General features: G+C 43.7%; 1 protein-coding gene across 1 annotated transcript in view; it reads right to left on the bottom strand.

Annotated features, from left to right (window-relative positions):
* LOC106584371 (A disintegrin and metalloproteinase with thrombospondin motifs 10) overlaps positions 1 to 15,052 on the bottom strand; it is a 65,906-nt gene extending 50,854 nt beyond the window's left edge. The window contains exons 1-2 of the mRNA XM_014169600.3: positions 14,839 to 15,052; positions 10,526 to 10,910 (exon numbers count right to left, since the gene is read on the bottom strand). Coding sequence (XP_014025075.1) covers positions 10,526 to 10,631 — 106 coding nt within the window. The 5' untranslated portion in view covers positions 10,632 to 10,910; positions 14,839 to 15,052. The remainder of the gene's footprint in view (positions 1 to 10,525; positions 10,911 to 14,838) is intronic.

The raw sequence follows: 15,052 nt of genomic DNA, 5'->3' as shown, positions 1-15,052 counted from the left end.
ACTGCAGCGCAGCAGTAATCTGTCCAGACACAGCCACCTGATAAGCCTGTCTAATTAATGAGTGTGAGGCAGCTAGTGGGCTGACTTGGCTCCACCACTGTTTTCATAAGGCTGCCATACGGCTGTCAATCCTCTCCCTATGAACTGTGCCCACATGTGCAGGGTACTTCTAAAGGGAAATATGGCTGGTACAATGGAAATGAGGGGATCAAAGTAGTCTGTACAGTATAAGAGTACAGTAGGTCTTAGTCTGGTCTGAAGGGTCGCATGGCGTCTGATCCTCTCCCAGGTCCCCTACTGGTTCAGAGACCCAGACATCTATAGGTCATCACACAGTGTTCATGATATCACCAGACAACATTGGGCATAAAACTGATGGAAAGCTGCTCCCAGCTCTATGGCACCACAGGGCGAACCATTCCTCAGATTATTTTGATCTATTATCTAATCACCAGGAGGAAGAAACTATCATTACTTACCAATAAACACAACCAGTAAAACAGAGAAGCCCATAAAAGAGTGTTCACCTTTTATCAAATAAACTGCCATACGCACTACCCAGGATTTGGTTTATTTGAGCTTTTAGAAGAAAGGAACCTTTAATTAGCCTCTTTAAAAATAGAAAAGGAAACGAGAACAGTGGCCCTTTTTACTGTAACGTTCCCAGAGAGGCTACTACCTCCCTTTCTCTTTCTCGCTCTCTCTCTCTGCACCAGATGTGCTGCAGCTGTCTCTAGATTGGGCAGAGTGGTGAGAGGCTCTCTGGTCTCTCTCTCTCCAGTCTGTCATCCATGCCTGGCTGAAAGAGTCAATCTTAGCCTCAGTCACCATAGGGCCCTGTCAGCAGTTCCTCTACTCAATGCGCATAACTCTGCTCTCAGCTCTGTCTGCCCTGTCTGTCTGTCACCATCTCTGTCTCCCTCCATGTCTCCTTGTCTGTCAGTATTTATGCCAGTCTGTGTCTGTCTGTCTGCCTGTCTGTATCTGTCGGCCTGTCTGTCTGTTGGCCTGTCTATCTGCCTGTCAGCCAGTCTGTCTGTCTGTCTCTCGGCCTGTCTGTCTGTCTGTCATGGCTTGGCCTGGGACAGTTGACTGTCTGAGTTATGAGACTGTGGTGCGGCTCCTCAGACTGAGGGAAAAATTATACACATATACAGTGCATTAGGAAAGTATTCAGATCCCTTGACTTTTTCCACATTTTGTTACATCACAGTCTTATTCTAAAAGTGATTAAATTACATGCTTTCCTCATCAATCTACACTAGAGGTCGACCGATTAATCAGCATGGCTGATTAATTAGAGCCGATAAAAAGTTTTCATAACAATCGGTAATGGGCCTTTTTGGGCGCCGATTATGGCCGATTACATTGAAATCCATGAGGAAACTGCGTGTTACACGAGTGCAGCGTCAAAAGGACCTTGTGGCTGCAAGGAGCCAAGGTAAGTTGCTAGCTAGCATTAAACTTAACTTATAAAAAAACAATCAATCTTCACATAATCACTAGTTAACTACACGTGGTTGATGATATTACTTGGTTAACTAGCTTGTCCTGAGTTGCATATAATCAATGCGGCGCCTGTTAATTTATCATCGAATCACAGCCTACTTCAACTTCGCCAAATTGGTGATGATTTGATAGGGATCGGCGTCCCGTCAACGGGACACTTCTAAATCATGCAGCGCCTTGTGTCATGATCGCAGAGTTTAGAGAAACAACAAATGTCGGTACATATACAGTGAGGGGGAAAAGTATTTGATCCCCTGCTGATTTTGTACGTTTGCCCACTGACAAAGAAAGGATCAGTCTATAATTTTAATGGTAGGTTTATTTGAACAGTGAAAGACAGAATAACAAAAAAAAATCCAGAAAAACGCATATCAAAAATTTTATAAATCGATTAGCATTTTAATGGGTGGGGGTGTATGCCTTATGATTAACGAGACGTGGTGTGATCATAACAACATACAGGAACTCAAGTCATTTTGTTCACCTGACTTAGAATTCCTCACTATCAAATGCCGACCGCATATAAGGCCCTCCCCCGCCCTCCCTTTGGAAAAGCTGACCACGACTCCATTTTGTTGCTCCCAGCCTATAGACAGAAGCTAAAACAGGAAGCTCCCGCTCTCAGGTCTGTTCAACACTGGTCCGACCAATCGGATTCCACGCTTCAAGATTGCTTCGATCACGTGTACTGGGATATGTTCCGCATTGCTGCGAACAACAACATTGACGAATAAGCTGACTCGGTGTGCGAGTTCATTAACAAGTGCATTGGTGATGTCGAACCAACAGCGTCTATTAAAACATTCCCCAACCAGAAACCGTGGATTGATGGCAGCATTTGCGCAAAACTGAACGCGCGAACCACTGCTTTTAATCAGGGTAAAGCGACCGGAAACATGACCGAATATAAACAGTGTAGCTATTCCCTCCGCAAGGCAATCAAACAAGCTAAGCGTCAGTACAGAGACAAAGTGGAGTCGCAATTCAACGGCTCAGACACGAGAGGTATGTGGCAGGGTCTACAGTCAATCATGGACTACAAAAGAAAAATCAGCCCCGTCGCGGATCACGATGCCTTGCTCCCAGACAGACTAAAAAACTTTTTTGCTCGCTTTGAAGACAATACAGTGCCACTAACACGGTCCGCTACTAAAACCTGTGGGCTCTCCTTCACTGCAGCCAATGTGAGCGAAACATTTAAACGTGTTAACCCACGCAAGGCTGCAGGCCCAAAAGGCATCCCCGGCCGCGTCCTCAGAGCATGCGCAGACCAGCTGGCTGGTGTGTTTACAGACATATTCAATCAGTCCTTATCCCAGTCTGCTGTCCCCACATGCTTCAAGAGGGCCACCACTGTTCCTGTTCCCAAGAAAGTTAAGGTAACTGAGCTAAATGACTACCGCCCTGTAGCACTCACTTCCGTCATCATGAAGTGCTTTGAGAGACTAGTCAAGGACCATATCACCTCCACCCTACCTGACACCCTAGACCCACTCCAATTTGCTTACCGACCTAATAGGTCCACAGATGACGCAATCGCCATCACACTGCACACTGCCCTAACCCATCTGGACAAGAGGAATACCTATGTAAGAATGTGGTTCATCTATTACAGCTCAGCATTTAACACCATAGTACCCTCCAAACTCGTCATTAAGCTCGAGACCCTGGGTCTCGACCCCGCCCTGTGCAACTGGGTCCTGGACTTCCTGACGGGCCGCCCCCAGGTGGTGAGGGTAGGTAACAACATCTCCACCCCGCTGATCCTCAACACTGGGTCCCCACAAGGGTGCGTTCTCAGCCCTCTTCTGTACTCCCTGTTCACCCACGACTGCGTGGCCATGCACGCATTCAACTCAATCATCAAGTTTGCAGACGACACTACAGTGGTAGGCTTGATTACCAACAATGACGAGACGGCCTACAGGGAGGAGGTGAGGGCACTCAGAGTGTGGTATCAGGAAAATAACCTTGCACTCAATGTCAACAAAACAAAAGAGATGATTATGGACTTCAGGAAACAGCAGAGGGAGCAGCCCCCTATCCACATTGACGGGACAGTAGTGGAGAGGGTGGAGAGTTTTAAGTTCCACGGCGTACACATCACAGACAAACTGAAATGGTCCACCCACACAGACAGCGTGGTGAAGAAGGGGCAGCAGCGCCTCTTCAACCTCAGGAGGCTGAAGAAATTTGGCTTGTCACCAAAAACACTCACAAACTTTTACAGATGCACAATCGAGAGCATCCTGTCGGACTGTATCACCGCCTGGTACGGCAGCTGCTCCGCCCATAACCGGAAGGCTCTCCAGAGGGTAGTGAGGTTTGCACAACGCATCATCGGGTGCAAACTACCTGCTCTCCAGGACACCCACACTACCCGATGTCACAGGAAGGCCAAAAAGATCATCAAGGACAGCAACCACCCGAGCCACTGCCTGTTCACCCCGCTAACATCCAGAAGGCGAGGTCAGTACAGGTGCATCAAAGCTGGAACCAAGAGACTGAAAAACAGCTTCTATCTCAAGGCCATCAGACTGTTAAACAGCCATCACTAACATTGAGTGGCTGCTGCCAACATACTGACTCAACTCAAGCCACTTTAATAATGGGAAAATTGATGTAATCAATTTATCACTTGCCACTTTATATTATTTATATTAGATAATGTTTACATAACCTACATTATTCATCTCATATGTATATACTGTACGCCATACCATCTACTGCATCTTGCCATCTTGATGTAATTAGATGTATCACTAGCCACTCTAAACAATGCCACTTTATATAATGTTTTCATAACATACATTACTCATCTCATATGTATATACTGTACTCGATACCATCTACTGCATCTTGCCATCCTGATGTAATGTATCACTAGCCACCTTAAACAATGCCGCTTTATATGTTTTCATACCCTACAATACTCATATCATATGTATATACTGTACTCCATACCATGTATTACATCTTGCCTATGCCGTTCGGCCATCACTCATTTATATATTTTTATGTACATATTCGTATTCCTTTCTTTACACTTGTGTGTACAAGGTAGTTGTTGTGGAATTGGTAGATTACTTGTTAGATATTACTGCATGGTCTGAACTAGAAGCACAAGCATTTCGCTACACTTGCATTAACACCTGCTAACCATGTGTATGTGACAAATACATTTGATAAAGATAAATGGTACCAAGAATATGCATATTCTTGCTTCAGGGCCTGAGCTACAGGCAAAGAAAAGCACATTCGCAAAAAAATTCGCTAAAAAAGCACACTCGTTTCACAAATGTCCCTAACCAAAAACATCAATACCTTAAAATGAATACACAGAAGTATATTTTTTTAAACGTGAATATTTAGTTAAAAGAAATTCATGTTAGCAGGCAATATTAACTAAGGGAATTGTGTCACTTCTCTTGCGTTCAGTACAAGCAGAGTCAGGGTATAAACAACAGTTTGGGCCCGCCTGGTTCATTGCGAACTGTGTGAAGACCGTAATTAATTTGCCAGAATTGTACATAATTATGACATAACATTGAAGGTTGTGCAATGTAACAGCAATATTTAGACTTAGGGTTGCCACCCGTTCGATAAAATACGGAACGGTTCCGTATTTCACTGAAAGAATAAACGTTTTGTTTTCTAAATGATAGTTTCCAGATTTGACCTTATTAATGACCAAAGGCTCGTATTTCTGTGTTTATTATATTATAATTAAGTCTATGATTTGATATTTGAGAGTGCAGTCTGACTGAGCGGTGGTAGGCAGCAGCAGGCTCGTAAGCGTTCATTCAAACAGCACTTTACTGCGTTTTGCCGGCAGCTCTTAGCAATTCTAGAAGCACAGCGCTGTTTATGACTTCAAGCCTATCAACTCATGAGATTAGGCTGGCAATACTAAAGTGCCTATAAGAACATCCAATAGTCAAAGGTATATGAAAAACAAATGGTATAGAGAGAAATAGTCGACACGTCATAATTCCTATAATAACTACAACCTAAATCTTCTTAACTGGGAATATTGAAGAACTGGGAATATTGAACAACCATGTTCTCATGTTCTGAGCAAGGAACTTAAACGTTAGCTTTTTTACATGGCACATATTGCACTTTTACTTTCTTCTCCAACACTGTGTTTTTGCATTATTTAAACCAAACTGAACATGTTTCATAATTTATTTGAGGCTAAATAGATTTTATTTATGTATTATATTAAGTTAAAATAAAAGTGTTCATTGTTCATTCAGTATTGTTGTAATTGTCATTATTACAAATATATATATAAAAATTGCCAGATTAATCGGTATCAGCTTTTTTTGGTCCTCCAATAATTGGTATCGGTATCGGCGTTGAAAAATCCTAATCGGTCAACCTCTAATCTACACACAATACCCCATAATGACAAAGTGAAAACAGGTTTTTAGACATTTTAGCAAATGTATTAAAAATAAGAAACAAAAATACCTTATTTATATAAGTATTCAGACCTTTTGCTATGAGACACAAAATTCAGCTCAGGTGCATCCTGTTTCCATTGATCATCCATGAGAAGTTTCTACAACTTGATTGGAGTCTACCTGTGGTAAATTCAATTGATTGGACATGATATGGAAAGGCACACACCTGTCTATATTAGGTCCCACAGTTGACAGTGCATGTTAGAGCAAAAACCAAGCCATGAGGTCGAAGTAATTGTCCGTAGGTCTCCGACACAGGATTATGTCAAGGCACAGATCTGGGGAAGGGTACCAAAAAATGTCTGCAGCATTGAATGTCCCCAAGAACACAGTGGCCTCCATCATCAAGACTCTTCCTAGAGCTGGCACGCCCAGCCAATCTGAGCAATCGGGGGAGAATGGCCTTGGTCAGGGAGGTGACCAATAACCCGATGGTCTCTCTGACAGAGCTCCAGAGTTCCTCTGTGGAGATGGGAGAACCTTCCAGAAGGACAACCATCTCTGCAGCACTCCACCAATCAGGCCTTTATGGTAGAGTGGCCAGACGGAAGCCACTCCTCAGTAAAAGGCACATGACAGCCCACTTGGAGTTTGCTAAAAGGCACCTAAAGGACTCTCAGACCATGAGAAACAAGATTCTGTGGTCTGATGAAACCAATATTGAACTCTTTGGCCTGAATGCCAAGCGTCACCTGGCATCATCCTTATGGTGAAGCATGGTGGTAGCATCATCCTGTGGGGAAGTTTTTCAGCGGCAGGGAGACTAGCCAGGATCGAGGGAAAGATGAACAGAGCAAAGTACAGAGAGATCCTTGATGAAAACCTACTCAAGGGCGGTCAGACTGGGGTGAAGGGTCAACTTCCAACAGGACAACGACCCTAAGCACACAGCAAAGAAAATGCAGGAGTGTCTTCGGGACAAGTCTCTGAATGTGCTTGAGTGGCCCAGCCAGTGTCCGAACTTGAACCCGATCGAACATCTCTGGAGAGACCTGAAAACAGCTGTGCAGCGATGCTCCTCATCCAACCTGACAGAGCTTGAGAGGATCTGCAGAGAAGAAACTCCCCAAATACAGGTGTACCCAAGAAGACTCGTGGCTGTAATCGCTGCCAAAGGTGCTTCAACAAAGTATTGAGTAAAGGGTCTGAATATTTATGTAATGTGATATTTTATTTTTTATTTTTATGTGCAAAAATGTCTAAAAAACTGTTTTTGCTTTGTCATTATGGGTTATTGTGTGTAAATTGATGAGGGGGGGAACAATTTAATCTGTTTAAAAAAAGGCTGTAGCATAACAAAATGTGGAAAAAGTCAAGGGGTCTGAATACTTTCCGAATGCACTGTACATACAGTACCAGTCAAAGGTTTGGACACACCTACTCATTCAAGGGTTTTTCTTTATTTTTAACATTTTCTACATTGTAGAATAATAGTGAAGACATCAAAACTATGAAGTAACACATATGGAATCATGTAGTAACTAAAAAAGTGTTAAACAAATCAAATATATTTTAGATTTGAGATTCTTCAAAGTAGCACATTCTTGGCATTATCTCAACCAGCTTCATGAGGTAGTCGCCTGGAATGCATTTCAATTAACAGGTGTGCCTTGTTAAAAGTTAATTTGTGGAATTTCTATCCTTTTTAATGCGTTTGAGCCAATTAGTTGTATGGTGACAAGGTAGGGGTGGTATACAGAAGATAGCCCTATTTGGTAAAAGTCCAAGTCCATATTATGGCAAGAACAGCTCAAATAAGCAAAGAGAAATGACAGCCCATCATTACTTTATTAAGACATGAAAGTCAGTCAATACGGAAAATTTGAAGATCTTTTAAAGTTTCTTCAAGCGCAGTCGCAAAAACCATCAAGCGCTATGATGAAACTGGCTCTCATGAGGACCGCCACAGGAAAGGAAAACCCAGTGTTACCTCTGCTACAGAGGACAAGTTCATTAGAGTTAACAGCACCTCAGATTGCAGACCAATTAAATGCCTCACAGAGTTCAAGTAACAGACACATCTCAACATCAACTGTTCAGAGGACACTGCGTGAATCAGACCTTCATGGTCGAATTGCTGCAAATAAACCACTACTAAAGGACACCAATAGAAGAAGAGACTTGCTTGGGCCAAGAAACACATGCAATGGACTTAGACCGGTGGAAATCTGTCCTTTGTTTGGTCTGATGAGTCCAAATTTGAGATTTTTGGTTCCAACCGCTGTGTCTTAGTGAGACGCAGAGTAGGTGAACGGATGATCTCCACATGTGTGGTTCCCACCGTGAAGCATGGAGGCAGAGGTGTGATGGTGTGGGGGTGCTTTGCTGGTGACACTATCTGTGATTTATTTAGAATTCAAGGCACACTTAACCAGAATCGCTACCACAGCATTCTGCAGCTATACGCCATCCCATCTGGTTTGCGCTAGTGAGACTATCATTTGTTTTTCAACAGGACAATGACCCTCCACACCTCCAGTCTGTGTAAGGGCTATTCTACCAAGAAGGAGAGTGATGGAGTGCTGCATCAGATGACCTGGCCTCCACAATCCCCCGACCTCAACCCAATTGAGATGGTTTGGGATTAGTTGGACCGCAGAGTGAAGGAAAAGCAGCCAACAAGTGCTAAGCATATGTGGGAACTTCTTCAAGACTGTTGGAAAAGCATTCCAGGTGAAGCTGGTTGAGAGAATGCCAAGAGTGTGCAAAGCTGTCATCAAGGGAAAGGGTGGCTACTTAGATGAATCTAAAATCTAAAATATATTTTGATGTGTTTAACACTTTTGTGGTTACTACATGATTCCATATATTTTATTTCATAGTTTTGATGTCTTCACTATTATTCTACAATGTAGAAAATAGTAAAAATAAAGCAAAACCCTTGTGTCCAAACTTTTTACTGGTACTGTATGCATTTCATGAAATGGTTTAATAACCCTGAACTAAATGACTTAATGCCACTACCACGATGGCTTACCTCATTATTCACTTATTTCAAGGGAAAAGGGAGAGAATATTTTTTCTAAAATAAAACAATTCTCCAACTACGCCATGTCTGCATATTTGTCCTCTCTGTCTTTTAAATAAACATAAAGACACTGGCCAAATATACTCTGCAGCTTGTCTAGAACTGCAGCAGCAAATATAGGCAGATTTCATGCCCTCAGCAAATTTCCCATTTTCTAATTCTGTTTTTGTTGAAGATTTTAATCTAGAATGACTTAAAGGGGTTACCATTCTGTGAGATAACAACTTACACTTGGCCAGGAGTCAATATCCATTGTGGGAGACATGACTAGCGTGGAGGAATCTAACAGTGGCGCTGTAATGTATAAGGCCAGACGTACTGCAATTGAATTTCAAACCATTAACAAATTAAGCTATGACCAACTTGTTGCATTTTCCAGTGAATACTTGTGATAAATAGCTAATAAAAAAAAGATTACCGTCAATCATCAATAGAGCTGGTTTCATTTTTGGGTTAGAAAAGTGTCCAACTGGCCTCCCGAGTGGCGCAGTGGTCTAAGGCACTGCATCGCAGTGCTTGAGGCATCACTACAGACCCAGGTTTGATCCCAGGCTGTGTCACAACCGTCTGTGACCGGGTGTCCCATAGGGCGGCACACAATTGGCCCAGCGTCGTCCGGGTCAGGGGGGGGGGCTTTACTTGGCTCATCGCACTCTAGCGACTCCTTGTGGCGGGCCAGGTGCCTGCAGACTGACTGAGCTCGTCAGTTGAACGGTGTTTCCTCTGACACATTGGTGCAGCTGGCTTCCGGGTTAAGCTGGCGGGTGTTAAGAAGCGTGGTTTGGCGGGTCATGTTTCGGAGGACACATGATTCGACCTTCGCCTCTCCTGAACCCTTTGGGGAGTTGCAGTGATGAAACAAGATCGTAATTGGATTGCAATTGGATATCACAAAATTGAGGAGAAAAAGGGGGTAAAATACAACAACAACAAAAATTACACAAAAAAGTGTCCTTCTAGAGCTTAGTTTAAACAGAGAACCTAAATGAATGGGCCTGTGGTGGTTTTTAAGGAAGCAGTGTGGCAGACAATTGGAAACATGACGTACAGGGTGCAGAGGTTAAGCATAGGAAATACACAATCAGTGCCTTGTTCTGCATGACAAGCCATGGACACACTGGGTATTTACGTCCAAGCCTAAATGGGATTGGCCTGGCTGAGGAGTGGTGGGGTTGGGGTTAGGGGGTTGGCACATGGCTCTCTGTCTCTGGAGTTGATTTGTGAGAGCAGGGTTCAAGTTTAGCAGGGCCACTGCCCTGGTGTGTGGGTCAGGTTAGAAGACGCCCTCCCCACTGTATGGAACAGCTCATTGAATTGGTCCTTTACCTGTTTGAGTGAGGCACCAGGGCTGGAAATGTTGAAGCACTTTCACAGTTCAGGATAGGGAATAATACAATATGATAGTAATAATAGCATACTGCAATCATACTGTATATTCAGAATAAACATTTACACATTTAAACATGTCCATTTATGTCAAACAGAAGAGAATAAAGTAGTCGACCCGATCTCTGCTCACCTTGTGACTGGGTGAACTTTTCAGCAGTCTGACTTTCTGCGACCTCGGTGGCAACCATGACGATGATGACAACAATGCAGGCCAAGGTCCTCCATAGCATTTCCATGGTTACTACAGCAAGCTTCAGTGCGGTCCCCAGGCCTCTGTCCCAACATGTCTTCTGCCCTCTGATGCCCCTCGCTCACCAATGGGACGCAGTGCACTCAAGGGCCATGGCAGCAGGATAGACCTCTAGAGACTGGACTGGAGAGCTCTGGACACACAGCCTCTCTGCTTCCGTCTCTCTGGTTGAACCACGGTCAGGAGAAGATTCTGATAGAGAGACTGTCTCTGAGCACAGCAGCAGCAGCAGCAACAGCGGACTCTATAATGTACTGTGGACTCCCTGTGGAAGAGAAACAGGTTAGTGTGAGGGGAGAGTTGGGAGGGAGAGAGAGAGAGCATGAGATCCACCTGACCCAAATGGTCCCCCTCTGACAACACAAATATATCTAGTCTGTAGTCAGTGCCTCATAAACAGCCATCTCCCACTGCGTCTTCAGCTAATCAATCATTCCTCCTGTCACAGGAAAACTGTGGCTGACAATCTGACGACTAGGGTTTGCAAGTCTCGACCTGGGGGCCCCTGTGTCTATTTTAGTGGTCTGAAAGGAGTTAAAGCAGAAAGGAAGACATTGATCTTTTAAAACGCTGTGCTTAGGCTGAGCAGGGTTGGAAGTGGGTGCTATGTCAATCGCTGTGGAGGAAAATGACACAATTTGAGAGAAGCAGCGGGTTTCTTCCACACTCACTCTGGGCCTAATGTGGCCTGGCCCCATTACAGGATAGAGACAGACACACAGCGAGAATAGGCCATTAGCCACAGATCAGGCTTTTATTGGGAGATCAAAAATGGCCTTTGAAAAAGCAACATTGGTTATTATTACATTAAAACACTGAAGATGTCCTTTTCCCCATCGCACTTTGAAGTGTACAGAGGGGTTAAAAGCCTGGATGAAGAGGAGTCCTATTTACAGTAACATTGTGACTTTTGTTCCTAACCCTCTTGGCAATGTCATTGAGAGGTCCAAACCCAATCTTTGATACCGTTCCCTGCCACACTGCCCACCTCTCTCCCTCCATTCCCCCTCTATCGCTCTCTCAGTGTGTCTGAGTAAAGAACAGAGAGCAGAGACACTGGCTCAGATAGGATGGCTGGCGGCAAACCAACTGTAGGCAAAGGTAATCGGAAGCAGATGGGAAATGATTTGGCGACGAGCGTGAGGGAACAAGTTGCTTGCCTCCTGACAAAAAAATTACTAACAGGGAGTTCAAAGCTCAAGGGGCTGAAAGAGAGATGGGAGAGAGTGTGCTGTTCAGTCCAGCTGGGAGGGCCATTATGAATACGTGTAGGTGTGTGTTTGTATTTGGATGTGTAGGTGTGTATTTGTATTTGTGTGTGTGTGTGTGTATGTGTATGTGTGTTTGGAAGCCCTCACAAGGATAGTAAAACAAGGAAAGTGGGGACATTTTGCCGGTCCCCACATGGAAAAAAGCCATTTTAGGGTTAGGTGTTAGGGTTAGGAGTTAGGGGTTAGGTTAAGGGTTAGGTTTAGGTTTAGGGTTAGGGAAAATATGATTTTGAATGAGAATGAATTGTTTGGTCCCCACAAGGATAGTAAAAAAAAGTGTGTGTGTGTGTGAGAGAGAGAGGGGGCAGTCCCCGCCCCCGACACAGAGAGGTAAGTGCGATAGATGTAGGCTTAATGTGCCTCTGGTTCCCTGGGTCCCAGTGTAACAGTGCAGCAGTTCATGGTATAATACAGTCCTAAAACACTAAGGGGGCTTTGTGTTCCAACTTAAATGTGGAGCAACTGTAAACCCCTCTCCTCTCTCCATCTCCACAGCCCTCCCTCACTCCCTCTCTTCACCCCCTTCCGACCCCCTCCCTCCAGGCTTCTTTCAGTAATTTCCTGCTAGGCCAAACTCTCTTTTATTTCCATTACATCTTGTTGGAGTCTAATTTTATTGTGGGGTTATTACACTTGCAGAAATATACCAAATGTGTTCATTAAACTATTTCTTATCTTGTTTACTTAATCGGACCCCCTATGATTGCCTTTGTGTTTTTAAACAAGGCTACTTAAAAGCTTTACTGACTGTCTTCAAGTTCTCCCTACTCTAACTAAATCCTTGCTCAGTTAGGAAACATAACAAACATTTGGTTGAATGGGGATTTTCACAATCTCTTGAAAGTGATTTTGTCATTTGTCTTTGGGGGTCTGTTTTGCAACAGTTTTCCTTTCAGAAAGATAATATTGATGTGTTAAGCTTTTCAACATATCTACTGCATTGGAAAAGGCAGTGAAAAGTATGTTTTTGCAGACTATCTATAGTGATGCTGCCAGGAAGCGTCCAGACAGAATTGAAAATACTAAACAAACACATATGACTCGCTCAATGTAAAGGCTCTGTCTCTCTAAGAAATGCAGATGCTAAGTGTCCCCTGCTCAGCTCCTAACACCACCCTCACTGTGCTCCTCTGAAGAAACCACTATGATTGTCCACTCCCCCTCTCTCTCCTTTCTGATATCAGACTGACTCTTCACTCCCTCATATTATGTCATTTCTGAGTTATATTCAAGTAGGGGAAAGTGTGGCCTCTTCACTATACTGTAAACACATCAACACTAAGTGAAAGCTGGGAACTCATGCAACACATAGCCTAGATACTTGTATCCCCCTGACAGCAGTCATTCCCTCAGAAGTGGCTTCGAAAAGCAAGCTCAATTCACATGACTCCTCCATGTTAAGCCTTCCACAACAAACAACAGATGAGGTGATACAAATAATAGGGAGAATAAAGCAAGGGATCTCAGTCTAAACACTAGTGGCATTCCTCCTTCAACCCCCCCCCCCCCCCCCCAAAAAAAAACTATCTGGAGATGAAAAGGGTGAACATAAACAATTAGGCTTGTCAGACAGCCAAGGATGCGCACTCTGAAAATGAGCCATGGTCTAAGACAATATTTTCTGAGAGCTGGCTTCAGGTGGGCTGAGTCAGTCAGCAACTCTAGACCGTACAGAAGAGAGGCAGTTTAAGCCTTGAGTTCTTGAGTTTCATATTTCTCATGCTACATGCTCACAGACAAAGACAGACTACAGATTTGTCCATTCTCCTCAGCCAGTTGAGAGAGACCTAGGTACCTCACATGCAGATCAAACACTGGGCAGCCCTACCATGGTGAAGCTACTGGATGTGAAAGGCATTCACAATATGACCAAAACATCAATACATTTTGTGACACAAATCCTTTCCATACATTTTTATTTATTTAACCAAGCAACACCAACATTGGATTTTGTTACAAAAGAGGCCGCAAGCGTAATGTCAGCACTAGTTCACCTCTGGGTCAGTGTCATAAATCTGATCATTGGCTGAGGAAGAGGAGCACTATGGGGGGGTATCTGTATGGACTGCTTGTACCAGATATACAACTCTGTGTTCAATGTTCAAGGAATCACTATGCAACTCCTTCAAGGTACTTGATTTGTGTTTTTTTGGTAAAATATTCGTTTGAGGTGTGTGTGTGTGTGTGTGTGTGTGTGTGTGTGTGTGTGTGTGTGTGTGTGTGTGTGTGTGTGTGTGTGTGTGTGTGTGTGTGTGTGTGTGTGTACGAGAGAGAGACAGAGAGAGTGACAGACAGATATCACCCAAACACACAAATATTCATCAAACACATTTAAACAGTGCAGTAGTTCACTGATGTCTTGAAGAATCCACTTCTGCCTATTCTTTCTCCAACTCTTGCAGGAGCATTGCTTGCTCCTTCACCAGTCAGAAATCCTCATAAGACTATGGGCATGTGCCATTTGACACTACATGCTGCTGCTCCCAGGCATCAGACAAGCACCGTCTCTCATCGCCCACAACCTATGGGTTCAGCTTTTCAAATAACAGTATCCATTTCACTCAACTATATGGGGAAAGTGTTTTGGATCCATGACAGTTTCTTCATTAACCTCAACGAAATTAAACAAAGAAATACCACCGACAATGGTGTTAATATACAATTCAAAATATTCTACTTTACTCAGAAATCAACCCCATCCCAAAATATAGTGGTCTGACTCTACCTGATAATTCCATGGTCCTTTTCGAGTTGTGAAAAATTACTGTAAATAGCTGTAAAATCGATATGGAAGACTTCTAAAGAAGTCGTCAAGCATTTTTGCGGAATGGACTGTGCTCTCATAGTACAGCCTACAGAGAAGTTCACACTAGGTTTACAAAAGATGCGTTTAAAATAAGTTTTAAAATGAGAGTCCAGTACCTTTTTCTTATCCCTGTCCAGGTTCACTATGGTTGCCTCTCAGGGTTTCCGATGTCTTTCTCCTGTTCTCCTTTAAGACGTGTCAGTTGCCTTGAAAAGTTATGTCTGTATTGAGCCGAGGATCGTAGATGAGTGGACCTCTCCTGCTCCCAGGGTCCCACTGCCACAGTAACGCGGTGGATGCCTGCTCGTTCGCTCGCTCTCACTGCTGCGT

The sequence above is a fragment of the Salmo salar genome, chromosome 23, assembly GCF_965601325.2.
Source record: "Salmo salar chromosome 23, fSalSal1, whole genome shotgun sequence".
Classification (NCBI taxonomy): domain Eukaryota; kingdom Metazoa; phylum Chordata; class Actinopteri; order Salmoniformes; family Salmonidae; genus Salmo; species Salmo salar.
This window is presented reverse-complemented; position numbering and strand designations above follow the sequence as displayed.